The sequence below is a fragment of the Heptranchias perlo genome, chromosome 43 (genome assembly GCF_035084215.1).
Source record: "Heptranchias perlo isolate sHepPer1 chromosome 43, sHepPer1.hap1, whole genome shotgun sequence".
Taxonomy (NCBI): domain Eukaryota; kingdom Metazoa; phylum Chordata; class Chondrichthyes; order Hexanchiformes; family Hexanchidae; genus Heptranchias; species Heptranchias perlo.
The window spans coordinates 3,616,451-3,644,390 of NC_090367.1; the positions used below are offsets into that span (position 1 = coordinate 3,616,451).

A 27,940-nucleotide genomic window follows, 5' to 3' on the forward strand; every position below is an offset into this window, starting at 1 on the left:
GGTTAGGATCAGATCAGCCGTGATCTTATTGAATGGCGGAGCAGGCTCGAGGGGCCGATTGGCCTACTCCTGCTCCTATTTCTTACGTTCTTAAGAGCTGGGGGGAGTTCTCCCCGGTGTCCTGGGGCCGATATTTATCCCTCAACCAAGATCACTTAAAAAAAAACAGACGATCTGGTCATTATCACATTGCTGTTTTGTGGGATCTTGCTGTGCGCAGATCGGCTGCCATGTCTCCCCACATTACACTTTAAAAAGTACTTCATCGGCCGTAAAGCGCTTTGGGACGTCCTGAGGTGGTGAAAGGCGCCATAGAAACTCAAGCCTAACATTAAAAAAAAAATCTCAAATGTACCCGACAGTATAAACTTCCATTAAATCCTGACCTAAGAGGTTAAAACCACTTTAAAATCTCATATAGATTTAAGGGGGAAGAATTGTCGGGCGCTGTCTCTTTAAAGATGTTGGGTTAAAGGGGAATTCTCGCCCGCGTTTAAACCAGAGGCAAGAGCTGGAAGGGAATCACTTCCGGGTCAGAGAGGAAGGTTCAAGTGGGACGGTCAACATGGCAGCAACCAGTAGCTTAGATAGCAGTGAGATTAAGGTATGGGGCTCCTGGGGGTATCTGGCACGGGGCAGGATTATGTGTTTATCTGTATCCCTTGGCGCAGAGTTTGACAGTGCACGTGCTTCCGAAACAGGAAGATATAATTAATCTCACGTTAAATGTTTGCCCTGCTGCAGAATTCCGTCTGTGATTGATTTAAAGGACGTGCCCTGTCCATTCTCTCTCTCTCTCTCTCTCTCTCATCACAGTCTGACTCAGGTCCTCGTAATTTCCTGCTTTGCCCTTGGTCCAATTTATTTTTAAATGGGCTTTCTGGAATACTCTGTGCTTTTTTTTTTTAAAAAAAATTTCTTTAGAACTGTTTCTGTAGAATTGTGTCGAGTCATGGGCGACAAAGCAGATAAAGCCGGGGGGGTGCGCAGAGCAGATAAAGCCGGGGGGTGTGCAGAGCAGATAAAGCCGGGGGGGTGCGCAGAGCCGATAAAGCCGGGGGGGTGCGCAGAGCAGATAAAGCCGGGGGGGTGCGCACAGCAGATAAAGCCGGGGGGGTGCGCAGAGCAGATAAAGCCGGGGGTGGGTGCGCAGAGCAGATAAAGCCGGGGGGGTGCGCAGAGCAGATAAAGCCGGGGGTGGGTGCGCAGACCCCCGTACGGTCGGGTCGTGTTAAGAGGCTTGAGCGCGTAGCCCAGGCCGACGCTCCCCGGTGCCGGTACTGAGGGAGCGCCGCGCTGTCGGAGGTGCCGTCTTTCGGGATGAGACCTTAAACCGAGGGCCCCGCCTGCCCCTCCTCGGGTGGGTGTAAAAGCTCCCACGGCCGCTGTTGGAAGAAGAGCAGGGGGGGTGGGGGGGGGGGAGTTCTCCCCTGGGGCTAATATTCATCCCTCGACCAACGTCACTAAAATCCGGTCATTGCTCATGTCGCTGTTTGTGGGATCTTGCTGTGCGCAAATCGGCTGCCGTGTTTCGCTACATTACAACAGTGACCACACTTCAAAAGTATGTCATTGGCTGTAAAGCGCTTTGGGACGTCCTGAGGTGGTGAAAGGCCCTTTATAAATGTAAGTCTTTCTTACTTTACTCGTGACCTTACTGGTCTGTACCACACTCAGTGCACCTATCTGCTCAATCCAGGTTCAGTCCACCAGTCTATACTGATCTTAGCCAAGTTAAAGCAATACAGTTGGCCTCACAGCCCCCTCCCATCTCCCACCCTCCGTAAACTTCAGCTCATCCAAAATCCTGCCTCCCCCCCCCCGCCCCGTATCCTAACTCGCACCGAGTCCCGTTCACCCATCACCCCCCCCGCGCTCGCTGACCTACATCGGCTCCCGGTCCAGCAACACCTCGATTTTAAGATTCTCATCCTCGTATTTAAACCCCTCCATGGCCCTCGCCTCCCCCTCCCTATCTCTGTAACCTCCACCGAGATCTCCGCGCTCCTCCAATTCTGGCCTCTTGCCCACCCCCCCGATTTTAATCGCTCCACCATTGGCGGCCGGGCCTTCAGCTGCCCGGGCCCTGAGCTCTGGAATTCCCTCCCTAAACCTCTCCGCCTCTCTCTCTCTCCCTCCTTTTAAGACGCTCCTTAAAACCTCCCTCTTTGACCGAGCTTTTGGTCACCTGTCCGAATATCTCCTTATGTGGCTCGGTGTCAAATTTTGTTTGATAATCGCTCCTGTGAAGCCCCTTGGGACGTTTTACTGCGTTAAAGACGCTATATAAATGCAGGTTATTGATCATTCAGCCCTGATTGCACCCGGAACCTGCTCCTCTTTGAAGATTTCATCAGTGCGAGTCGGGTCTGAATGTCACATGATGCTACCAAGTTGGCTAATGTCAGCCTGGGTGACCCACAGCAGCTGTTCAACCATGAGGAGCATCACAGATCTCGGTACCGCCATGGCTGGCACTGGTTATGGGGGTTCACCTCTGGGCTGTTGCCGCCTCCTCCCTGTGGCCAGATGATGATTGACAGTGGGCGTTTGGGAGCAGGAGGGGGCCATGAACTAATGGCGGCGTGGCTGATCAACCACGGGGAGCATCACGGCCCTCATACAGCGCCATTCGGCCCATCGTGCCTGTGCCAGCTCTTTGAATGAGCTAACCCATTGGTCCCACTCCACTGCTCTTTCCCCATTAGCCCTGCAAATTTTTCCTTTTCAAGTATTTATCCAATTCCCTTTTTGAAAGTTATTATTGAATCTGCTTCCACCGCCCTTTCAGGCAGCGCATTCCAGATCGTAACAACTCGCTGTGTTTAAAAATAAAAAATTCTCCTCAGCTCCCTCACCCCGGTTCTTCTGCCGATTAATCTTAAATCTGTGTCCTCTGGTCACCGACCCTGTGGGAACAGCACAGGGAGGAGCCCCTGCTCCTGATCGTTATTCGGTGACCCCTGCTGGAAAGTGTGCGTGCGTGCGCGCGCGCACGCGCACATCTGGGCAGATTCCCAAATGTGATGCCCTCCACAGTTGAATAGCTTGCCAACTCGCACATTAAGAATGGATACTTGGAGGTCACTTGTGGAAGGGAACCTCCCTGACTGAGCCTTTCGCAACCTTGGCGGCCTGTTTGACCCTGAGCTGAGCTTCTGACCTCATATATGCTCCATCACCAAGACCGCCTACTTCCACCTCCGTAACATCGCCCATCTCCGCCCCTGCCTCAGCTCATCTGCTGCTGAAACCCTCATCTGTGCCTTTGTTATCTTTAATCTCGATCGTTCCAACGCTCCCCGGGCCGGCCTCCCATCTTCCACCCTCCGTAATCTTCAGCTCATCTAAAACTCTGCCCCCCCCCCCCCCGCCCCCGGATCCTAACTCGCACCGAGTCCCGTTCACCCATCCCCCCCCTGTGCTCGCTGACCTACATCGGCTCCCGGTCCGGGAACGCCTCGATTTTAAAGTTCTCATCCTTGTTTTCAAATCCCTCCGTGGCCCTCGCCCCCCCTCTCCCTATCTCTGTAACCTCCTCCAGCCCCTACAACCCTCCGAGATCTCTGCCCTCCTCCAATTCTGGCCTCTTGCGCATCCCCCGATTTCCATCGCTCCACCATTGGCGGCCGTGCCTTCAGCTGCCTGAGCCCTGAGCTCTGGAATTCCCTCCCTAAACCTCTCCGCCTCTCTCTCTCCTCCTTTAAGACGTTCCTTAAAACCTCCCTCTTTGACCGAGCTTTCGGTCACCTGTCCTAATATCTCCTTCTGTGGCTCGGTCTCAAATTCTGTTTGATAATCGCTCCTGTGAAGGGCCGAGGGACGTTAAAGGCGCTATATAAATGCAGGTTGTTGTTGTTTTCAGTTGGAGTTTGCGGTGCAGATGAGCTGTGAGAGCTGTGTTGATGCTATCCGAAACACCCTGACTGCAGTGGAGGGTAGGTTCCATTCCAATCTGTGCAAACAAGAGGCTCATTTCTCTCCCCCTGCGATCCGGAGGCACTGACCCTTTACTGGGGATTCAGGACAGAGCGAGGCCCGACTGCCCTCTGACCACTCCCCCCCTCCCTCACCTCACCCGCTCCTGCAGCGTGAGCCCGGACGGAGAGGATTGGAAGGATCCCAAACTGCAGGCCGCTGGGTCGGTGCTGTCCTCACCTTCGAGCAGGAATCCGGGCCTGATTTAACCCCTCCACCCCGACTCTGCCAGCCCAAGAGGGCTGATGCTGTCGCCCTGCTCCGATCAGCTCACTGAGCACGGAGCAGCGATGGAACTGGAGGGGGACTTGCTGATATGTACGGCTCGGAACCACACAGGCTGGGGGCAGGGCGGGGGGACGGGGTGTTCATCCCTGGGCTGTTGTCATCCCCTCCGTGTGGCCAGATGAAGATTGATAATGGCCGCCTAGGAGCAGGAAGGGGGGGGGGGGGGGGGGGGCGTGACTTAATTTAGAGTGACTGTTCAACCATGGGGAGCTTCACAGCCCTCCCTCAAAATCCACACACGTGCATTTTACAACAGGGGTAACTGGAGAGCAATGGTGACCGGGGAGGCAGGTGGATTCTCCCCCCTCACCCTGCTGATGTGAGTGAGTGAGTGAGTGTGTGTGTGTTTCGGCGAGTGAGTGAGTGAGTGTGTGTGTGTTTCGGCGAGTGAGTGAGTGAGTGTGTGTGTGTTTCGGCGAGTGAGTGAGTGAGTGTGTGTGTGTGTGTTTCAGTGAGTGAGTGTGTGTGTTTCAGTGAGTGAGTGAGTGTGTGTTTCGGCGAGTGAGTGAGTGAGTGTGTGTGTGTTTCGGCGAGTGAGTGAGTGAGTGTGTGTGTGTGTGTTTCAGTGAGTGAGTGTGTGTGTTTCAGTGAGTGAGTGAGTGTGTGTGTGTGTTTCGGCGAGTGAGTGTGTGTGTTTCGGTGAGTGAGTGAGTGTGTGTTTCAGTGAGTGAGTGAGTGTGTGTGTGTGTTTCGGCGAGTGAGTGTGTGTGTTTCGGTGAGTGAGTGAGTGTGTGTTTCAGTGAGTGAGTGAGTGTGTGTTTCAGTGAGTGAGTGAGTGTGTGTTTCAGTGAGTGAGTGAGTGTGTGTTTCAGTGAGTGAGTGAGTGTGTGTTTCAGTGAGTGAGTGAGTGTGTGTTTCAGTGAGTGAGTGAGTGTGTGTTTCAGTGAGTGAGTGAGTGTGTGTTTCAGTGAGTGAGTGAGTGTGTGTTTCGGTGAGTGAGTGAGTGTGTGTTTCGGTGAGTGAGTGTGTGTGTTTCGGCGAGTGAGTGTGTGTGTTTCGGCGAGTGAGTGTGTGTGTTTCGGCGAGTGAGTGTGTGTGTTTCGGCGAGTGAGTGTGTGTGTTTCGGCGAGTGAGTGAGTGTGTGTGTTTCAGTGAGTGAGTGAGTGTGTTTCGGTGAGTGAGTGAGTGTGTTTCGGTGAGTGAGTGAGTGTGTGTTTCGGTGAGTGAGTGTGTGTGTTTCGGTGAGTGAGTGAGTGTGTGTGTTTCGGCGAGTGAGTGAGTGAGTGAGTGTGTGTTTCGGCGAGTGAGTGAGTGAGTGTGTGTGTGTTTCGGTGAGTGAGTGTGTGTGTGTTTCGGTGAGTGAGTGTGTGTGTGTTTCGGTGAGTGAGTGTGTGTGTGTTTCGGTGAGTGAGTGTGTGTGTGTTTCGGTGAGTGAGTGTGTGTGTGTTTCGGTGAGTGAGTGAGTGTGTGTGTGTTTCGGCGAGTGAGTGAGTGTGAGTGTGTGTTTCGGCGAGTGAGTGAGTGTGAGTGTGTTTCGGTGAGTGAGTGAGTGTGTGTGTGTTTCAGCGAGTGAGTGAGTGAGTGTGTGTGTGTTTCGGTGAGTGAGTGTGTGTGTGTTTCGGTGAGTGAGTGAGTGTGTGTGTGTTTCGGTGAGTGAGTGAGTGTGTGTGTGTGTTTCGGTGAGTGTGTGTGTGTGTGTTTCGGTGAGTGAGTGAGTGTGTGTGTGTGTTTCGGTGAGTGTGTGTGTGTGTTTCGGTGAGTGAGTGAGTGTGTGTGTGTGTTTCGGTGAGTGTGTGTGTGTGTGTTTCGGTGAGTGAGTGAGTGTGTGTGTGTTTCGGCGAGTGAATGAGTGAGTGTGTGTGTGTGTTTCGGCGAGTGAGTGAGTGTGAGTGTGTGTTTCGGTGAGTGAGTGTGTGTGTGTTTCGGTGAGTGAGTGAGTGTGTGTGTGTTTCGGTGAGTGTGTGTGTGTTTCAGCGAGTGAGTGAGTGAGTGTGTGTGTGTTTCGGTGAGTGAGTGTGTGTGTGTTTCGGTGAGTGAGTGAGTGTGTGTGTGTTTCGGCGAGTGAATGAGTGAGTGTGTGTGTGTGTTTCGGTGTGAGTGAGTGTGTGTGTGTGTGTTTCGGCGAGTGAGTGAGTGTGAGTGTGTGTTTTGGTGAGTGAGTGAGTGTGTGTGTGTTTCGGTGAGTGAGTGAGTGTGTGTGTGTTTCGGTGAGTGAGTGAGTGTGTGTTTCGGTGAGTGAGTGAGTGTGTGTGTGTTTCGGTGAGTGAGTGAGTGTGTGTGTGTTTCGGTGAGTGAGTGAGTGTGTGTTTCGGTGAGTGAGTGAGTGTGTGTGTGTTTCGGTGAGTGAGTGAGTGTGTGTGTGTGTTTTGGTGAGTGAGTGAGTGTGTGTGTGTTTCGGCGAGTGAATGAGTGAGTGTGTGTGTGTTTCGGTGAGTGAGTGTGTGTGTGTTTCGGTGAGTGAGTGAGTGTGTGTGTGTTTCGGTGAGTGAGTGAGTGTGTGTGTGTGTTTCGGTGAGTGAGTGTGTGTGTGTGTTTCGGTGAGTGTGTGTGTGTGTGTTTCGGTGAGTGAGTGAGTGTGTGTGTGTTTCGGTGAGTGTGTGTGTGTGTGTTTCGGTGACTGAGTGAGTGTGTGTGTGTGTTTTGGTGAGTGAGTGAGTGTGAGTGTGTGTTTTGGTGAGTGAGTGAGTGTGTGTGTGTTTCGGCGAGTGAATGAGTGAGTGTGTGTGTGTGTTTCGGCGAGTGAGTGAGTGTGAGTGTGTGTTTTGGTGAGTGAGTGAGTGTGTGTGTGTTTCGGCGAGTGAATGAGTGAGTGTGTGTGTGTGTTTCGGCGAGTGAGTGAGTGTGAGTGTGTGTTTTGGTGAGTGAGTGAGTGTGTGTGTGTTTCAGTGAGTGAGTGAGTGTGTGTGTGTTTCGGCGAGTGAGTGAGTGAGTGTGTGTGTTTCGGTGAGTGAGTGAGTGTGTGTGTGTGTTTCGGCGAGTGAGTGAGTGAGTGTGTGTGTGTGTTTTGGTGAGTGAGTGTGTGTGTGTTTTGGTGAATGAGTGAGTGTGTGTGTGTTTTGGTGAGTGAGTGAGTGTGTGTGTGTTTCGGCGAGTGAATGAGTGAGTGTGTGTGTGTTTCGGCGAGTGAATGAGTGAGTGTGAGTGTGTGTTTTGGTGAGTGAGTGAGTGTGAGTGTGTGTTTTGGTGAGTGAGTGAGTGTGTGTGTGTTTCGGTGAGTGAGTGAGTGTGTGTGTGTTTCGGTGAGTGAGTGAGTGTGAGTGTGTGTTTTGGTGAGTGTGAGTGTGTGTTTTGGTGAGTGAGTGAGTGTGTGTGTGTTTCGGCGAGTGAGTGAGTGAGTGAGTGTGTGTTTTGGTGAGTGAGTGAGTGTGTGTGTGTTTCGGTGAGTGAGTGAGTGTGTGTGTGTTTTGGTGAGTGAGTGAGTGTGTGTGTGTTTCGGTGAGTGAGTGTGTGTGTGTTTCGGCGAGTGAGTGAGTGAGTGTGTGTGTTTCGGCGAGTGAATGAGTGAGTGTGTGTGTGTGTTTCGGTGAGTGAGTGAGTGTGTGTGTGTGTTTCGGTGAGTGAGTGAGTGTGTGTGTGTTTCGGTGAGTGAGTGTGTGTGTGTTTCGGCGAGTGAGTGAGTGAGTGTGTGTGTTTCGGCGAGTGAATGAGTGAGTGTGTGTGTGTGTTTCGGTGAGTGAGTGAGTGTGTGTGTGTGTTTCGGTGAGTGAGTGTGTGTGTGTTTCGGTGAGTGAGTGAGTGTGTGTGTGTTTTGGTGAGTGAATGAGTGAGTGTGTGTGTGTTTCGGCGAGTGAATGAGTGAGTGTGTGTGTGTGTTTCGGCGAGTGAGTGAGTGTGAGTGTGTGTTTCGGTGAGTGAGTGTGTGTGTGTTTCGGTGAGTGAGTGAGTGTGTGTGTGTTTCGGTGAGTGTGTGAGTGTGTGTGTGTGTTTTGGTGAGTGAGTGAGTGTGTGTGTGTTTCGGTGAGTGAGTGTGTGTGTGTTTCGGCGAGTGAGTGAGTGAGTGTGTGTGTTTCGGCGAGTGAATGAGTGAGTGTGTGTGTGTGTTTCGGTGAGTGAGTGAGTGTGTGTGTGTGTTTCGGTGAGTGAGTGTGTGTGTGTTTCGGTGAGTGAGTGAGTGTGTGTGTGTTTTGGTGAGTGAATGAGTGAGTGTGTGTGTGTTTCGGCGAGTGAATGAGTGAGTGTGTGTGTGTGTTTCGGCGAGTGAGTGAGTGTGAGTGTGTGTTTCGGTGAGTGAGTGAGTGTGTGTGTGTTTCGGTGAGTGTGTGTGTGTTTCAGCGAGTGAGTGAGTGAGTGTGTGTGTGTTTCGGTGAGTGAGTGTGTGTGTGTTTCGGTGAGTGAGTGAGTGTGTGTGTGTTTTGGTGAGTGAATGAGTGAGTGTGTGTGTGTTTCGGCGAGTGAATGAGTGAGTGTGTGTGTGTGTTTCGGCGAGTGAGTGAGTGTGTGTGTGTTTCGGTGAGTGAGTGTGTGTGTGTTTCGGTGAGTGAGTGAGTGTGTGTGTGTTTCGGTGAGTGTGTGTGTGTTTCAGCGAGTGAGTGAGTGAGTGTGTGTGTGTTTCGGTGAGTGAGTGTGTGTGTGTTTCGGTGAGTGAGTGAGTGTGTGTGTGTTTCGGCGAGTGAATGAGTGAGTGTGTGTGTGTGTTTCGGTGTGAGTGAGTGTGTGTGTGTGTGTTTCGGCGAGTGAGTGAGTGTGAGTGTGTGTTTCGGTGAGTGAGTGAGTGTGTGTGTGTTTCGGTGAGTGAGTGAGTGTGTGTGTGTTTTTCGGTGAGTGAGTGAGTGTGTGTTTCGGTGAGTGAGTGTGTGTGTGTTTCGGTGAGTGAGTGAGTGTGTGTGTGTTTCGGTGAGTGAGTGTGTGTTTCGGTGAGTGAGTGAGTGTGTGTGTGTTTCGGTGAGTGAGTGAGTGTGTGTGTGTTTCGGCGAGTGAATGAGTGAGTGTGTGTGTGTTTCGGTGAGTGAGTGAGTGTGTGTGTGTTTCGGTGAGTGAGTGTGTTTGTGTTTCGGTGAGTGAGTGAGTGTGTGTGTGTGTTTCGGCGAGTGAATGAGTGAGTGTGTGTGTGTTTCGGTGAGTGAGTGTGTGTGTGTTTCGGTGAGTGAGTGAGTGTGTGTGTGTTTCGGTGAGTGAGTGAGTGTGTGTGTGTGTGTTTCGGTGAGTGAGTGTGTGTGTGTGTTTCGGTGAGTGTGTGTGTGTGTGTTTCGGTGAGTGAGTGAGTGTGTGTGTGTTTCGGTGAGTGTGTGTGTGTGTGTTTCGGTGACTGAGTGAGTGTGTGTGTGTGTTTTGGTGAGTGAGTGAGTGTGAGTGTGTGTTTTGGTGAGTGAGTGAGTGTGTGTGTGTTTCGGCGAGTGAATGAGTGAGTGTGTGTGTGTGTTTCGGCGAGTGAGTGAGTGTGAGTGTGTGTTTTGGTGAGTGAGTGAGTGTGTGTGTGTTTCGGCGAGTGAATGAGTGAGTGTGTGTGTGTGTTTCGGCGAGTGAGTGAGTGTGAGTGTGTGTTTTGGTGAGTGAGTGAGTGTGTGTGTGTTTCGGCGAGTGAGTGAGTGAGTGTGTGTGTGTTTCGGCGAGTGAGTGAGTGTGTGTGTTTCGGTGAGTGAGTGAGTGTGTGTGTGTGTTTCGGCGAGTGAGTGAGTGAGTGTGAGTGTGTGTTTTGGTGAGTGTGAGTGTGTGTTTTGGTGAGTGAGTGAGTGTGTGTGTGTTTCGGCGAGTGAGTGAGTGTGAGTGTGTGTTTTGGTGAGTGAGTGAGTGTGTGTGTGTTTCGGTGAGTGAGTGAGTGTGTGTGTGTGTTTTGGTGAGTGAGTGAGTGTGTGTGTGTGTTTTGGTGAGTGAGTGAGTGTGTGTGTGTGTTTCGGTGAGTGAGTGTGTGTGTGTTTCGGCGAGTGAGTGAGTGAGTGTGTGTGTTTCGGCGAGTGAATGAGTGAGTGTGTGTGTGTGTTTCGGTGAGTGAGTGAGTGAGTGTGTGTTTCGGTGAGTGAGTGAGTGTGTGTTTCGGTGAGTGAGTGAGTGTGTGTTTCGGTGAGTGAGTGAGTGTGTGTTTCGGTGAGTGAGTGAGTGTGTGTTTCGGTGAGTGAGTGAGTGTGTGTTTTGGTGAGTGAGTGAGTGTGTGTGTGTTTCGGTGAGTGAGTGTGTGTGTGTTTCGGCGAGTGAATGAGTGAGTGTGTGTGTGTGTTTCGGCGAGTGAGAGTTAGTTATTTAGTTAATGTTGGGTGGGGGGAGAGCGGGCTTGGCTGTGATTCACTCCATGGTTGAATAACACACGGTGGACCAGCCGTATAGACGAGCCATCGGCGTGCAACTGACCCGTGTGGCTCTGTATGCCAGAAGGAATCTGCCCCTTTGGGGGCAGGGGGCAAAGATTAGGGGGCAACGAGAGGTTTACTATTAACTGTGACATTGCCCCTTCAGAATTTAGTACGGCCGAGTTTAACAGGATGAAATGCTGATGTCCAGAGACTGTGACCTGACTCCGATTCCTTGCAGGGATCCACTCAGTGGATATTAATCTGAGCAAGGAGCAGGTTCTCATCGACACGACACTGACGTCCGGGGAAGTGCAGGAGCTGATCGAGGGCACAGGGAGACGGGCAGTGCTGAAAGGGATGGGCCCAGCAACTCTCGGTAAGTACAAAGCACACAACGACAGGGTGTACCTGCCCTGGGAGTGTTTGATGGGACAGTGTAGAGGGAGCTTTACTCTGTATCTAACCCTGTACCTGCCTTTGGAGTGTTTGATGGGACAGTGTAGAGGGAGCTTTACTCTGTATCTAACCCGTGCTGTACCTGCCCTGGGAGTGTTTGATGGGACAGTGTAGAGGGAGCTTTATTCTGTATCTAACCCTGTACCTGCCCTGGGAGTGTTTGACGGGACAGTGTAGAGGGAGCTTTATTCTGTATCTAACCCTGTACCTGCCCTGGGAGTGTTTGACGGGACAGTGTAGAGGGAGCTTTACTCTGTATCTAACCCGTGCTGTACCTGCCCTGGGAGTGTTTGATGGGACAGTGTAGAGGGAGCTTTACTCTGTGTCTAACCCGTGCTGTACCTGCCCTGGGGAGTGTTTGATGGGACAGTGTAGAGGGAGCTTTACTCTGTATCTAACCCTGTACCTGCCCTGGGAGTGTTTGATGGGACAGTGTAGAGGGAGCTTTACTCTGTATCTAACCCTGTACCTGCCCTGGGAGTGTTTGATGGGACAGTGTAGAGGGAGCTTTACTCTGTATCTAACCCTGTACCTGCCCTGGGAGTGTTTGATGGGACAGTGTAGAGGGAGCTTTACTCTGTATCTAACCCGTGCTGTACCTGCCCTGGGAGTGTTTGATGGGACAGTATAGAGGGAGCTTTACTCTGTATCTAACCCGTGCTGTACCTGCCCTGGGGAGTGTTTGATGGGACAGTGTAGAGGGAGCTTTACTCTGTATCTAACCCGTGCTGTACCTGCCCTGGGAGTGTTTGATGGGACAGTGTAGAGGGAGCTTTACTCTGTATCTAACCCTGTACCTGCCCTGGGAGTGTTTGATGGGACAGTGTAGAGGGAGCTTTACTCTGTATCTAACCCTGTACCTGCCCTGGGAGTGTTTGATGGGACAGTGTAGAGGGAGCTACACTGACAGTAGGCAGTGTGACTCCAACCAGTTGCCCCTGATGCCAGTGTGCCGTTTCTCCGCAGGGGACCTGGGCGTGGCTGTTGCGATGCTGGGCCCTGACAGCCCCGTCAAGGGCGCGGTGCGGTTCCTGCAGCTGTCGGAGCAGCAGTGCGTTGTCGAGGGGACGATCGATGGGCTGAGCCCCGGTCTGCATGGATTGCATGTGCACGAATTCGGGGATCTGACCAACTCCTGCTTCAGGTAATCTGTTGTCCGCAAGTGTGGGAGGGGGATACTGACGTGGGGACGGACCCTGCCTATTTCCCCGTCCAGTTTCCTCCTCTTTTTTTTGTTGGGACTACAGTTCCACAGGTGTCCCAGCCTTCAGTACCACGTCCCGAGCCTGGGCACTTAGCTGGCTATTTGGCCACAGCGTGAATCGCAAACCCAATTTTCTTTTTATTCACCCTTGTTCTCTTTGGAACCGAAACATTTACAGGGAGCTTTAATAGGGGCGTTCAAGATCAGGAAGGGTTTTGATCGAGTAAATAAGGAGAGACTGTTTCCAGTGGCAGGAGGGACGGTAACCAGAGGACACAGATTTAAGATAATTGGCAAAAGAACCAGAGGGGGGAGATGAGAATGTTTTTTAACGCAGCGAGTTGTTCTGATCTGGAATTCACTGCCTGAAAGGGCGGTGGAAGCAGATTCAATAACAACTTTCAAAAGGGAATCTGATAAATTCTTGAAAAGGAAAAATTTGCAGGGCTAATGGGGAAAGAGCAGGGGGGGCAGTGGGACTAATGGGATAGCTCTTTCAAAAGAGCCGGCACAGGCACGAAGGGCCGAATGGCCTCCTTCTGTGCTGTGTGATTCATAGGAACATGTGGAATGACGCCACAGTCCAGCTCGTTCACCTACCCTCCTGACAGTCACACGATACAACGATGATGGTGGAGAGTTTTGGGAACCACAAGTCCAAAGTCACCTCTTTCTCCCAAGCATGCTACACTTACCACAGATCATGTCTCAAATTTCTCATATACTGGATCCTAAAATGTTATTTTCTGAAAGAAATCTCTCAAATTTGTCTTTCAATGAATCAACACCATCTGTTTCCACCTTAGGGAGTCAGTTCTACAGATTGACCCCTCGCTCACTGAAATATTGTTAGCTTTGCATTGACCCCCACTTCAAGCACAGGCCGTGCCCCCTAGTTCTAGACAAGCTTGTCATCTCACTGACAGCGGCCAAATTGCGCACAGCAAGCTCCCATAAACTCCAACGACCACTGTTTTTTTTAAGTGATGTTGGTTGAGGGATAAATATCGGCCCCAGGACTCCGGGGAGAACTCCCCCCTGCTCTTCTTCCAATGGGATCTTTTCCGTCTGCCTGAGAGGGCCTCGGTTTAAGATCTCCTCTGAAAGACGGCACCTCCGACAGTGCAGCACTCCCTCGGTACCGGCACTGGGAGCGTCGGCCTGGATTATGGACTCGAGTCTCTGGAGCGGGGGCTCGAACCCACGACCTTCTGGCTAAGAGGCGAGAGAGTGCTACCCACTGAGCCACGGCTGAAGCCCCTTCGTTCCGTCATCACCGGGGTTTAAGGCTTTCATGTGATTATTCCACAGCTGTGGGAACCACTACAACCCAGGAAAGAACAAGCACGGTGGGCCCCAAGATGCAAATCGGGTAAGTAAAGATTACATTGCACAGTGCCCGTCCAGGACATGGCAGTGACTCGCTGCAGTACGTCCGAGGGAGGTTTTAACGGGGAGCCCGGGCTGACTGGGGTGGAAGGAACCTGGGTCTGTTGGCAATCAGCAATCCGAGCAATACTCCTCCCTGTCCCTAGGGGACCTGCTCTCCCCGCACAATAAATCCACCCGAATTTGGCACGCTCACTCAGAAAGGCTGTCATGTGTACAGAATGGGTAAATGGCGCACTGGTACAGTTGGATCTGAGGCATGTTATTGGGGTGGTGTCATTACCCTGTCTCAAACCCGGGCCATACCTGATGGGACAGTGTAGAGGGAGCTTTACTCTGTATCTAACCCTGTACCTGCCCTGGGAGTGTTTGATGGGACAGTGTAGAGGGAGCTTTACTCTGTATCTAACCCTGTACCTGCCCTGGGAGTGTTTGATGGGACAGTGTAGAGGGAGCTTTACTCTGTATCTAACCCGTGCTGTACCTGCCCTGGGAGTGTTTGATGGGACAGTGTAGAGGGAGCTTTACTCTGTATCTAACCCGTGATGTACCTGCTCTGGGAGTGTTTGATGGGACAGTGTAGAGGGAGCTTTACTCTGTATCTAACCCTGTACCTGCCCTGGGAGTGTTTGATGGGACAGTGTAGAGGGAGCTTTACTCTGTATCTAACCCTGTACCTGCCCGGGGAGTGTTTGATGGGACAGTGTAGAGGGAGCTTTACTCTGTATCTAACCCGTGCTGTACCTGCCCTGGGAGTGTTTGACGGGACAGTGTAGAGGGAGCTTTACTCTGTATCTAACCCTGTACCTGCCCTGGGAGTGTTTGATGGGACAGTGTAGAGGGAGCTTTACTCTGTATCTAACCCGTGCTGTACCTGCCCTGGGAGTGTTTGATGGGACAGTGTAGAGGGAGCTTTACTCTGTATCTAACCCTGTACCTGCCCTGGGAGTGTTTGACGGGACACTTGGTGCCTGAATTGGTGTTCCTTTCCCCACCACTCACATCCCTTATCTTGACGAGCACAATAAACCTTCGGCAGGGAGCAGGGTTTGGAGGGTCGAGTTGGAGTGAACTGGTGTAATATTGCCTCGGGGATGCAGGGAGGGGTGGGCACCATCTCTGAAGGTCAGAGTGGAGTAGGATGTACAGCTACCTGTGATAACTTGTATGGATTTACTGTGTCCTCCAGGCTTCTGTGTCGTTCCATCCTGACTGCTACACCCCGAGAAACGCTGAACCTTCCTCCATTTGTTGTTCCCAAATTCCATATCCCCCATCCCACGCTCTCCCCCACCCCCCCTGCATCCTCCCCCTTGCGCTCTCTCTCCTGCCCAAACTCATCTCTCCCAGGACCTTCCGACTCTGGAACTGCTCCCCCTCCCCTCGGCCTTCCCGTCCTCCCACTAACCAAATCTTGGCGTCACTTAACCCCCCGCTCCCCCCTACTTTTACCTCGGCCCTTTCTCCGTTTGTTTCCCCATATCTTGGCGGTGTCCTGCGCCTCGGCCGTCACTCATTGCCGCCTCTCTTCCAGCACGCCGGTGACCTGGGAAACATCAGCGCAAACGAGGTCGGGCGGGCCACCTTCCGATTGCAGGCCGACCGATTGAAGGTAAGGCAGTCGGCACGGTGAAGAGGGGCCACGTCGACCCTTTCAAACTATCGTAGAATCGTACAGCGCGGGAAGGAGGCCATTCGGCCCATTGCGCCTGTGCCGGCTCGTTGAAAGATCTATCCCATTAGTCCCTCTATCCCCATAGCCCTGTAGATTTTTCCCCTTCAAGTATATATCCAATTCCCTTTTGAAAGTTACTATTGAATCTGCTTCCACCGCCCTTTCAGGCAGTGAATTCCAGATCATCACAACTGGGTGCGTTAAAAAAACTCTCCTCAGCTCCGCCTCCTCCTCTCATCTGCATTGGTTGCTCCAGAAACCATCCCATCGAGGGCTTTTGAAGGTTCACGACCAATGTGGGGAAGCTGTGGCTAAAGCTAACAGGTTATTGGGTTGTATTAATAGAACCATTTAGTATGACCTTATCGGAGAGCTGGGGGATGCTCGGGCGTTGAGGCTGAGCTCGGTAGATTTTTGGACTCGAGGGGAATCGAGGGATACGGGGATCGGGCGGGAAAGTGGAGTTGAGGTCGAAGATCAGCCATGATCTGACTGAATGGCGGAGCAGTCTCGAGGGGCCGAATGGCCTACTCCTGCTCCTATTTCTTATGTTCTTACGTATAAATCAAACTACACCATTTTGTCACTATACAGGTCGCTGGTCAGACCCTGTCTGCAGTGCTGTGCTGAGCCCAGTTTTTGTCCCCCCCCCCCCACATGGTGGGTGATATGGTAGCCTGGGAAAAGGTCCAGAGGAGGGCTCCAAGAATGGTTCCTAGCTTATAGGTCTCAGCCTGTGGGTCAGTGTCTCTCTCTCATTCTCCCCTCTGAGTCAGAAGGTCGTGGGTTCGAGCCCCCACTCCAGAGACTCGAGCCTCGTAACCCAGGTCGACACTCCCGGTGCAGTCCTGAGGGAGTGCTGCACTGTCGGAGGTGCCGTCTTTCAGATGAGACGTTAAACCGAAGCCCCGTCTGCCCCTCTCAGGTGGACGTAAAAGATCCCACGGCCACTATTGGAAGAAGAGCAGGGGGGAGTTCTCCCCGGTGTCCTGGGGCCAATATTTATCCCTCAACCAACATCACTAAAAAAAGCAGAAGATCTGGTCATTATCACGTTGCTGTTTGTGGGATCTTGCTGTGCGCAAATTGGCTGCCGCGTTTCCTACATTACAACAGTGATTACACTTCAAAAGTACTTCATTGGCTGTAAAGCGTTTTTGAGGTGGTAAAAGGCGCTATAGAAATGCAAGTCTTTCCTTCTTAAAGAATCTTAGTTACTCAGATCGGCTCAAGGTCTGTTTACTTTAGAGCAGTGTAGACTCAGAGGGTGAGCTGAGAGAGGTCTGTATATTAATGAAAGGGCTGGATAGCGACCCTACTGATAAGATTATTCCAGTTTAACAGACTGGGGAGGACCAGGGGACGTGCGTTTAAACCACGGAAGTGTCGGAGTAGACTGGATGTCAGGCGATGCCTCTTTTCCCAGAGATTAGTGAGCCTCTGGACTGCGGCGCTGGCTGGCGTGGTGGGCGCTGGCTGGCGTGGTGGGCGCTGGCTGGCGTGGTGGGCGCTGGCTGGCGTGGTGGGCGCTGGCTGGCGTGGTGGGCGCTGGCTGGCATGGTGGGCGCTGGCTGCCTTCCAGAGGGAGCTGGACCGCTTCCTAACTGGGGGGGGCAGAGATCGCATCATGCGGAAGGTAAGTGTCTTTACAGATAACACCTGGTCCGTGTGATCTCCCGGACTGGGTTTCAATCGCCTGAGGGGGCCGGAGAAGGATTAATGATACAAATTAGGCTCGGCACCTCTCGGGTAGTGAGGGCAAAATTCATCCGGGTTTCCCACTCCAGACGGTTATCGGGACAGAATCCGTTCCCCGCTAAGGAATATCCCGCAGATTCTCACCCTCTGGTCCCAAGCCCTCGATCGTATCCCTATCCGCTCACTTCCAGCAGGGATGGGAAACGTAGGAACAGGAGGAGGCCATTCAGCCCCTCAGGCCTGTTCCGCCATTCAATCAGATCGCGGCTGATCTGTATCTCGACTCCATTTTTCCCGCCTTCGCTCCGTATCGCTCGATATCCCCTTACCCAACAAAAAAAATCCATCGAGCTCAGTCTTGAAAACTCCAACTGACCCCCACCCCCAGCATCCACTGCCTTTTTGTGGGAGAGAGTTCCCCACTTCTCTCACCCTTTGTGTGAGGAAGTGTTTCCGAACTTCTCCCCTGAACGGCCTGGCTCTGATTTTAAGGTTCTGTCCCCTGTTCCTAGACTCACCCCACCAGCGGGAAAAAGTTTCTCTCTATCCACCCTATCAATTCCTTTCAAAATCCGAAAAACCTCAATCAAATCACCCCCTTAACCTTCTATATTCCAGGGAATACGAGTCTAGTTTATGTAATCTCTCATAATCTAACCCTGGGAGCCCTGGTAACATTCTGGTGACTCTACACTGCACTCCCTCCGAGGTCAATATATCCTTCCTGAGGTGCGGTGCCCAGAACTGAACACGGTGCTCCAGATGGGGTCTAGCTGTACAGTTGTTGACCGGAGGTCACTGGTTACGGTTACTGGCTTAGTACAAAGAGGAGAAGAGTCAATTCTCTCTTAACTCTCAATTCGCTTTATTCATGCCGTTAGATCATATACATACAGCTTATATGTCTGGTTAGATATAGACATGCAGTTTGCAGCAGGTTATACAGTTTTATACCCAAACTAGGATCTAAATGCTATACGTCTGGTTAGATATAGACAAGCAGGTTACACCAGGTTATACAGTTTTATACCCAAACTAGGATCTAAACGCACACTCACTAGGTTTCTCTGATACTCCCTGAGTGGTCACAGAATATAAAGGATAATACCCGAAAAGGAGAGCTGACGCTGGCCAGGCGTTCCGTTCTCTCTCTCTCTCGACGTTGTCTCTACGTCCCTGACCTAGGTTCTTCCACTTCCGCGATGGTTGGTCTCCGGAGTCTTCACTCTGGCTCCACGCCCCAGATTCTTCATCCTTATTCCGAATCTTATCTCTTCAAGCTGTGCTCTCTCTCTCTGCCGTTGGTTTAGGCTTGCTCGCCTAGTCTATGTCTTCTCCTCATTGGCTCTGTCCCAAGGACTTAGGTAGCGTTACCTCATTACTCCTTTTCTAAATAAGGACTTGTGTCATATCACATCTCCTTTGTCTTTCAGAAAACTTAGCTAATTCAAACCGGTTCCAGCCAGCTCAGGCCAGCGACTGAACTCAGGTTACTTCAGTTCAAAAGTTGCTTTTGCCTGTGTGTGTCAGCAGTTCGGAATAAACCCAGTAGTTTCTACAGCCCCTGGCCAACGACAGCTGCAGCAAAAATTCCTCCCCTTTATAGTCTAGTCCTCTAGATATGAAGTCTAACATTCCATTAGCCTTTTTGATTACTTTCTGTACCTTTTAGTGATGTGTGTACATGGACCCCTAAATCTCTTTGGACCACCTGTTCCTGGCTTTTCACCTTTAAAAAATACTCTGATCGATCCATTTTTGGTCCAAAATACATGACTTCATTCAAATCCATCTGCCGCAGTTTTGCCCCCTCATTTAATCTATCAATGCCTCTTTGTAATTTTATACTCCCGTCCACACGACTTACCATGCCGCCAATCTTTGTGTTATTGGCAGGAACGCAGAGATCTCGGAGGGTTGTAGGGGCTGGAGGAGGTTACAGAGATAGGGAGGAGGGGGGCGAGGGCCATGGAGGGATTTAAACAAAAGGAATTTTAAAATCGAGGTGTTCCCGGATCGGGAGCCGATGTCGGTCAGCGAGCACAGGGGGGGGGTGAGGGGTGAACGGGACTCGGTGCGAGTTAGGATACTGGGGCGGGGGTGGGGGCGGGGGGCAGAGTTTCTGATGAGCTGAAGTTTACGGAGGGTGGGAGATGGGAGGCCGGAGAGGAGAGCGTTGGAGCAGTCGAGTCTGGAGGTAACGAAAGCACGGACGAGGGTTTCAGCAGCAGGTGGGCCGAGGCAGAGGCCCGTTATTGCATTGGCCAGAGATGAAGACATCGCGGATTATGTACTAAATGTGATTGCGACATTGCAAGAGGAACAACATTACGGACAGGCCGTTGAAACAGTTGACGGGGAGTTGGGAAATGGGTCAGACCGTTGGGACTCGCGGGGGGGGGGGGTGGGGGGGGAGAAAGGTGGAACTTAGAAGTTGAGAGTAAGTCACTCCTAAAATTCTATCTGGCTTACTGACCAGGTCGGGAGCACGGTGAGAAGTTTTACCTACGGGAAAGACAGGCAGATAAAGACCAGGTGGTCCATCAAGCCTGCCCCACACTTACGATGGTCGTAGCATCGCGACTAAACTCTCCCCCCCTCCCTCTCTCCCCTCCCCGCAGCCGTGTAATCTCCTGGGAGAGTCAGAAAAACAAGAGATAAAACCCAGGGACAATAAGGGAGGGAAAAACTCTGGGAAAGTTCCTCTCCGACCCCAGGCCAGGAGATCACCCGGACCAAATGTTATCTATAAAGGCACTTGCCTTTTACACGATGCGATCTTTGCCTTGTCTTAAGAACGATTTAAGTCGTGGGAGTGCGTGCGGGGACGGATTGCTTCCAGGAGGTAGGGGGGGGGGAGAGGCCGGCCGACCCTGGGGCCTCCCTCTGTCGAACGGGGAAGACCTGAGGGGTGAGGACGTCTGAGTAGGAGGGTCTGGAGATTGTGGATTCTGCGATGTTCCTCTTCCCTGTGGAGACAGACGAACAAAGGGCTCGTAGCTTCACATTGCGGGGGGGGGAACGACGATGGAAGTGCAGGCAGAAATGTTTTTGGATAAAGGTGCAGGAGGGCCGGGCAGCGAGGGTGGGGAATGGCAGGGCTCAGAAAGGGGCTGGGCCAGTCCCTGTCAACGAAAGGACTGAGAGGTTCTAACAATCAGGGAGAGGCTGAACAGGCTGGGGCTTCTCTCTCTAGAAAAGAGAAGGCTGAGGGGTGACCTGATAGAGGTCTTTGAAATGGTGAGCGGGTTTGATAGGGTAGACGTAGAGAAGATGGTCCCTAGAAAGACCAGAACAAGGGGTCGTAAATATAAGATAGTCACCAATAAATCCAATCGGGAATTCAGGAGAAACTTCTTTACCCAGAGAGTGGTGAGAATGTGGAACTCACTCCCACAAGGAGTGGTTGAGGTGAATAACAGATGGATTTAAGGGGAAGCTCGATAAACACATGAGGGAGAAAGGAATAGAAGGATATGCTGATAGGGTGAGATGAAGGGAGGGAGGGAGGAGGCTCGTGTGGAGCATAAACACCGGGATAGACCAGTTGTCCGACTCAATCTGAGTATTGCATTTGTGACCCACTGGTTTTATATTAAGTCCAGCATATCACATGCACTGCCTGTAAACTGTCACACTTACTTCGCACACGCACGCTCACTCACTCACTCACACTCCCGCTCACTCGTTCTTTCTCACACACACTATCACTCACTCACGCATGCACACTCACTCTCGCACACCTCGTTCTCACTCGCGCACACTCACTTACTCACACTTGCACACTCGTGCTCTCACTCACGCACACTCTTTCTCTTTCCAGGAGTCGCTGCAGAATGATCAGGAAATACTGGCCATTGTTTTCTTTCCCCTCTCCGTCTCTCTCTCTCTCTCTGTCCCTCTCTCTCCGTCTCTTTCTCTCTCTCCGACACACACACTCTCTCTTTCTCTCTCTCTCTCTCTGACTCTTTCTCTCTCTCTCCGACTCTTTCTCTCTCTCTCCGACTCTTTCTCTCTCTCTCCGACTCTTTCTCTCTCTCTCCGACTCTTTCTCTCTCTCTCCGACTCTTTCTCTCTCTCTCCGACTCTTTCTCTCTCTCTCTCCGACTCTTTCTCTCTCTCTCCGACTCTTTCTCTCTCTCTCTCCATCTCTTTCTCTCTCTCTCTCTCCATCTCTTTCTCTCTCTCTCTCTCCATCTCTTTCTCTCTCTCTCTCTCCATCTCTTTCTCTCTCTCTCCATCTCTTTCTCTCTCTCTCTCTGACTCTTTCTCTCTCTCTCTGACTCTTTCTCTCTCTCTCTGACTCTTTCTCTCTCTCTCCATCTCTTTCTCTCTCTCTCCGACTCTTTCTCTCTCTCTCCATCTCTTTCTCTCTCTCTCCATCTCTTTCTCTCTCTCTCCATCTCTTTCTCTCTCTCTCCATCTCTTTCTCTCTCTCTCCATCTCTTTCTCTCTCTCTCTCTCCATCTCTTTCTCTCTCTCTCTCTCCATCTCTTTCTCTCTCTCTCTCTCCATCTCTTTCTCTCTCTCTCTCTGACTCTTTCTCTCTCTCTCTGACTCTTTCTCTCTCTCTCCATCTCTTTCTCTCTCTCTCCATCTCTTTCTCTCTCTCTCCGACTCTTTCTCTCTCTCTCCATCTCTTTCTCTCTCTCTCCATCTCTTTCTCTCTCTCTCCATCTCTTTCTCTCTCTCTCCATCTCTTTCTCTCTCTCTCCATCTCTTTCTCTCTCTCTCTCCATCTCTTTCTCTCTCTCTCCATCTCTTTCTCTCTCTCTCTCTGACTCTTTCTCTCTCTCTCTGACTCTTTCTCTCTCTCTCCATCTCTTTCTCTCTCTCTCCGACTCTTTCTCTCTCTCTCCATCTCTTTCTCTCTCTCTCCATCTCTTTCTCTCTCTCTCCATCTCTTTCTCTCTCTCTCCATCTCTTTCTCTCTCTCTCCATCTCTTTCTCTCTCTCTCCATCTCTTTCTCTCCCTCTCTCCGACTCTTTCTCTCTCTCTCCGACTCTTTCTCTCTCTCTCTCCATCTCTTTCTCTCTCTCTCTCTCCATCTCTTTCTCTCTCTCTCTCTCCATCTCTTTCTCTCTCTCTCCATCTCTTTCTCTCTCTCTCTCTGACTCTTTCTCTCTCTCTCTGACTCTTTCTCTCTCTCTCTGACTCTTTCTCTCTCTCTCCATCTCTTTCTCTCTCTCTCCGACTCTTTCTCTCTCTCTCCATCTCTTTCTCTCTCTCTCCATCTCTTTCTCTCTCTCTCCATCTCTTTCTCTCTCTCTCCATCTCTTTCTCTCTCTCTCCATCTCTTTCTCTCTCTCTCTCTCCATCTCTTTCTCTCTCTCTCTCTCCATCTCTATCTCTCTCTCTCTCTGACTCTTTCTCTCTCTCTCTCTGACTCTTTCTCTCTCTCTCTGACTCTTTCTCTCTCTCTCTATCTCTTTCTCTCTCTCTCTGACTCTTTCTCTCTCTCTCCATCTCTTTCTCTCTCTCTCCATCTCTTTCTCTCTCTCTCCATCTCTTTCTCTCTCTCTCCATCTCTTTCTCTCTCTCTCCGACTCTTTCTCTCTCTCTCCATCTCTTTCTCTCTCTCTCCATCTCTTTCTCTCTCTCTCCATCTCTTTCTCTCTCTCTCCATCTCTTTCTCTCTCTCTCCATCTCTTTCTCTCTCTCTCTCCATCTCTTTCTCTCTCTCTCCATCTCTTTCTCTCTCTCTCTCTGACTCTTTCTCTCTCTCTCTGACTCTTTCTCTCTCTCTCCATCTCTTTCTCTCTCTCTCCGACTCTTTCTCTCTCTCTCCATCTCTTTCTCTCTCTCTCCATCTCTTTCTCTCTCTCTCCATCTCTTTCTCTCTCTCTCCATCTCTTTCTCTCTCTCTCCATCTCTTTCTCTCTCTCTCCATCTCTTTCTCTCCCTCTCTCCGACTCTTTCTCTCTCTCTCCGACTCTTTCTCTCTCTCTCTCCATCTCTTTCTCTCTCTCTCCATCTCTTTCTCTCTCTCTCTCTCCATCTCTTTCTCTCTCTCTCTCTCCATCTCCTTCTCTCTCTCTCCATCTCTTTCTCTCTCTCTCTCTGACTCTTTCTCTCTCTCTCTGACTCTTTCTCTCTCTCTCTGACTCTTTCTCTCTCTCTCCATCTCTTTCTCTCTCTCTCCGACTCTTTCTCTCTCTCTCCATCTCTTTCTCTCTCTCTCCATCTCTTTCTCTCTCTCTCCATCTCTTTCTCTCTCTCTCTCCATCTCTTTCTCTCTCTCTCTCTCCATCTCTTTCTCTCTCTCTCTCTCCATCTCTATCTCTCTCTCTCTCTGACTCTTTCTCTCTCTCTCTCTGACTCTTTCTCTCTCTCTCTGACTCTTTCTCTCTCTCTCTATCTCTTTCTCTCTCTCTCTGACTCTTTCTCTCTCTCTCCATCTCTTTCTCTCTCTCTCCATCTCTTTCTCTCTCTCTCCATCTCTTTCTCTCTCTCTCCATCTCTTTCTCTCTCTCTCTGACTCTTTCTCTCTCCCTCTCTGACTCTTTCTCTCTCTCTCCGACTCTTTCTCTCTCTCTCCGACTCTTTCTCTCTCTCTCCATCTCTTTCTCTCTCTCTCCATCTCTTTCTCTCTCTCTCCATCTCTTTCTCTCTCTCTCCATCTCTTTCTCTCTCTCTCTCTGACTCTTTCTCTCTCTCTCCGACTCTTTCTCTCTCTCTCTGACTCTTTCTCTCTCTCTCCATCTCTCTCTCTCTCTCTGTGGCTCTCTCTCTCTGTCTCGCTCTGTCCCTCTCTCTGTCTGTCACACTCTCTCTCTCTCTCTAGCTGAGGTCTGTGGAGGCCAATTGTAAACGCTACCTTGGCTCAAATGAATTGACGCAACACAGACATGGTGTGAAAACAGGGACCTTCCTGGCCTGTGTGGCCCAATGGTGAAGGGGTGTCGATGGGATGGCCCAATGGTGAAGGGGGTGTTGATGGGGTGGTCCAATGGTGAAGGGGTGTCGATGGGATGGCCCAATGGTGAAGGGGTGTCGATGGGATGGCCCAATGGTGAAGGGGTGTCGATGGGATGGCCCAATGGTGAAGGGGTGTCGATGGGATGGCCCAATGGTGAAGGGGGTGTTGATGGGATGGCCCAATGGTGAAGGGGTGTTGACTGGGCGGCCCAATGGTGAAGGGGTGTCGACGGGGTGGCCCAATGGTGAAGGGGTGTCGACGGAGCGGCCCAATGGTGAAGGGGTGTTGATGGGATGGCCCAATGGTGAAGGGGTGTCGACGGGGCGGCCCAGTGGTGAAGGGGTGTCTCGACGGGGCGGCCCCCGACCCGTGGTCTGTGCCAGCGGCGATACCTTCTGTCCAACGAGCTGCCCGTCACTAACTCTGCTCCCCTCCCTCTCCGACAGGTCTGGGATATCATCGGCCGATCATTGGTGGTCGACGCTGGCGAGGACGACTTGGGCAGAGGAGGCCACCCTCTGTCCCGAACCACGGGCAACTCCGGAGAGCGGTAGGTCCCCGAGGCGCACGAGCGGGATCGACGCGGGGTGGGGGGGCGCTGTGCCAGGGCGCGTCTCCCCGCAGGGTCAGGCGGGCAGCGCTGGCGCCCTGAGTCCCTCGTCTCGGTCAGGCTGCCGGAGACAGCTGCCCCGGGTGGAGATACGGCACTTTCTCTAGAGGGGCTTTAAAGGGTTAATTTACGAGGGGAGCTTGGCCTGTATTCCCGTGAGTGAAGAAGATCGGAGTGGGAGGAGGAGGGGGGTGATCTGATCGAGGCCTTTAACGCGTCGATAGGGGAGATACGGAGAAACTATTCCTGACGGGGCAGACGAGAACGAGGGGTCAGAATAAAATTAAGCCGTTCATGGGGTGAAATCAGGAAACATTTCTTCACACAAAGGGGGGTGGAAATCTGGAATTTCCCCCCCCCCCCACCTCCCCAAAAAAGGCAGTGGATGCTGGGGGTCAGTCGGAGCTTTCAAGACTCCGAGCGATCGATTTTTGTTGGGGAAGGGTGTCGAGGGATACGGAGGGAAGGCGGGGAAAAAGGAGTTGAGATGCAGATTGGTCCTGATCCAATTGAATGGCGGAACAGGCTCGAGGGGCCGAATGGCCTCGCCCTGTTCCTGTGAAACGGTGGGGGAATGAAAATCAGAGAGCCCGAGCGATAGCGAGAGGAAACATTGTTTATGTGGAGAACGAGGAGGGGGCGCGGGGAGTCAAACCATATTCCCAGATCCCGCAAGCAGGCGGATTATTAACAGAAGGCCCAGTCGAGTTTGACTGCCGAACCTCAGCTCAGGTGTGTGCTGAGAATCGTACTTGTAAACGATGTGTCTTATCACGACGAGCCCCGTAATCCAGGCCGACACTCCCCAGTGCCGGTACCGAGGGAGCGCCGCACTGTCGGAGGTGCCGTCTTTCGGATGAGACGTTAAACCGAGGGCCCCGTCTGCCCCTCTCAGGTGGGCGTAAAAGATCCCACGGCCACTATTGGAAGAAGAGCAGGGGGGAGTTCTCGTGCTTGATGGGACAGTGTAGAGGGAGCTTTACTCTGTATCTAACCCTGTACCTGCCCTGGGAGTGTTTGATGGGACAGTGTAGAGGGAGCTTTACTCTGTATCTAACCCTGTACCTGCCCTGGGAGTGTTTGATGGGACAGTGTAGAGGGAGCTTTACTCTGTATCTAACCCTGTACCTGCCCTGGGAGTGTTTGATGGGACAGTGTAGAGGGAGCTTTACTCTGTATCTAACCCTGTACCTGCCCTGGGAGTGTTTGACGGGACAGTGTAGAGGGAGCTTTACTCTGTATCTAACCCTGTACCTGCCCTGGGAGTGTTTGATGGGACAGTGTAGAGGGAGCTTTACTCTGTATCTAACCCTGTACCTGCCCTGGGAGTGTTTGATGGGACAGTGTAGAGGGAGCTTTACTCTGTATCTAACCCTGTACCTGCCCTGGGAGTGTTTGATGGGACAGTGTAGAGGGAGCTTTACTCTGTATCTAACCCTGTACCTGCCCTGGGAGTGTTTGACGGGACAGTGTAGAGGGAGCTTTACTCTGTATCTAACCCTGTACCTGCCCTTGGAATGTTTGATGGGACAGTGTAGAGGGAGCTTTACTCTGTATCTAACCCTGTACCTGCCCTGGGAGTGTTTGATGGGACAGTGTAGAGGGAGCTTTACTCTGTATCTAACCCTGTACCTGCCCTGGGAGTGTTTGATGGGACAGTGTAGAGGGAGCTTTACTCTGTATCTAACCCTGTACCTGCCCTGGGAGTGTTTGATGGGACAGTGTAGAGGGAGCTTTACTCTGTATCTAACCCTGTCCCTGACCCTGGGAGTGTTTGACGGGACAGTGTAGAGGGAGCTTTACTCTGTATCTAACCCTGTACCTGCCCTGGGAGTGTTTGACGGGACAGTGTAGAGGGAGCTTTACTCTGTATCTAACCCTGTACCTGCCCTGGGAGTGTTTGACGGGACAGTGTAGAGGGAGCTTTACTCTGTATCTAACCCTGACCTCAGTCCTGTGCTTGCTCCCCCCGTTCCCCTGCTAAGGTTGGCCTGTGGAATTATCGCTCGCTCCGCCGGACTCTTCCAGAACCCGAAACAAATCTGCTCGTGCGACGGCGTGACCCTGTGGGAGGAGCGAGACCGACCAATCGCCGGACCAGGACGGAGGTCAACTGACCCGCCTGTGGCCAACCTTTGACCTTTGAACTCGCCTGATTCCAGACGCACGTTAGCAATGCGAATTTGATTAAAACTTAGAGTTTAATTTCTGACAAGATTTAGGTCCGTTGACTGGAATGTTCTAGAAAATTTTTTTCTCCTCAGTCCGTTAAGGGTACTGAGGCTAATTTAATCAAACTAACTGGTTTGTTGATTGCCGGTTGATCTCAGCTGCCTCCTCTGTCTAACACCAGTGAGCCCAGGCCTGCTCTGGGCCTCAGCTGCCTCCTCTGTCTAACACCAGTGAGCCCAGGCCTGCTCTGGGCCTCAGCTGCCTCCTCTGTCTAACTCTAGTGAGCCCAGGCCCGCTCTGGGCCTCAGTCTGGCCTTTCTCCCCTTCCCCTTCTTTGCCTGGCCCAGCTCTGTGCCCTCAGCGTTGACCCTCCCTTCTCTCTGGTGCCATTTGGGGCCAGTTGGGTGTTTCCCTCTCGCTCCATTTTCATCGAGTAACACGGTCCCCACAGTTGCCAACTCTGGTTGGGTGTATCCCCGCAGCGGACTCCAGGACAATCCTGGAGGGTTGGCAACCCCTTCTTAGCCCTGGTTCTGCTCACATTTCCTTCTCTCTTATTTTCGAACTACCCCCCCACCCCCCCAAAACCAACCACAAGAGGAACAGGTAACGCGGAGGGTGTGCGATCGAGCACCGTCTTAACCTGCGAGACCATGTGCTTCTGAGGACCAATGGGCGTTGCTTTCCTATTTGACCAAAGCCAAGCAATGTAAGAACCCTCTTCCCCCATTGGCTGGAGGCCACCTCGCACGGGCTGCAGTATAGCTCCAATCTGATGCCAAGCCGTGTTTCAAAAGTGCCTGAGAGCTTTTAAACTTTGGGACGGAGTCTTCTTAATGTCTGGACAAGGAGGTGTCTCGCAGCTGGCAGTATGACTCCATTTCCTACATTACAGCATTGACTACATTTCGAAGCTGCTCCATTGACTGGAAAGTGCTTTGGGACGTCCTGAGGTGGTGAAAGGCCCGCTTTAAATGAGTCTTTCATTGTCTCGTCTTGTTTGATCCCGTGTAGGAGAGTGATTTATCTTTGATCCAATCTAGAGAGTGGATTTTCTGATGAGTTCTGTTAAATTACTCCAGATTTACTGTATCAGTGAGAATACAATAAAACTCTGCAATAATTTAAATATATATATATATATTCTTTTCTCTTGCTGAGCTAGGTGGGGCCTGGTATCTCCGACACCGCACAGCCTGTGACTCACTCACTCGCCTCTGAGGCAGGAGGTCGTGGGTTCGAGCCCTCGCTCCAGAGACTTGAGCCCATAATCCAGGCCGACACTCCCGCTGCAGTACCGAGGGAGTGCTGCACTGTCGGAGGGTCAGTACTGAGGGAGCGCTGCACTGTCGGAGGGTCAGTACTGAGGGAGTGCTGCACTGTCGG

General features: G+C 51.8%; 1 protein-coding gene across 2 annotated transcripts; it reads left to right on the plus strand.

The window, feature by feature from the left end:
* Positions 1 to 517: 517 nt before the first annotated feature.
* LOC137306424 (copper chaperone for superoxide dismutase-like) lies at positions 518 to 27,687 on the plus strand. 2 transcript variants are annotated; one of them, XM_067975610.1, is made up of 8 exons: positions 518 to 604; positions 3,866 to 3,938; positions 10,669 to 10,806; positions 11,853 to 12,030; positions 13,402 to 13,462; positions 15,014 to 15,091; positions 24,219 to 24,322; positions 26,368 to 27,687. In XM_067975610.1, exons 1-8 carry the CDS (start codon positions 566 to 568, stop codon positions 26,519 to 26,521), a joined length of 825 nt encoding a protein of 274 aa, XP_067831711.1. In that variant the 5' UTR covers positions 518 to 565; the 3' UTR covers positions 26,522 to 27,687. The 2 variants fall into 2 exon arrangements, with proteins under 2 accessions (XP_067831711.1, XP_067831712.1); XM_067975611.1 differs by lacking the exon at positions 518 to 604 and adding an exon at positions 1,443 to 1,626.
* Positions 27,688 to 27,940: the final 253 nt, after the last annotated feature.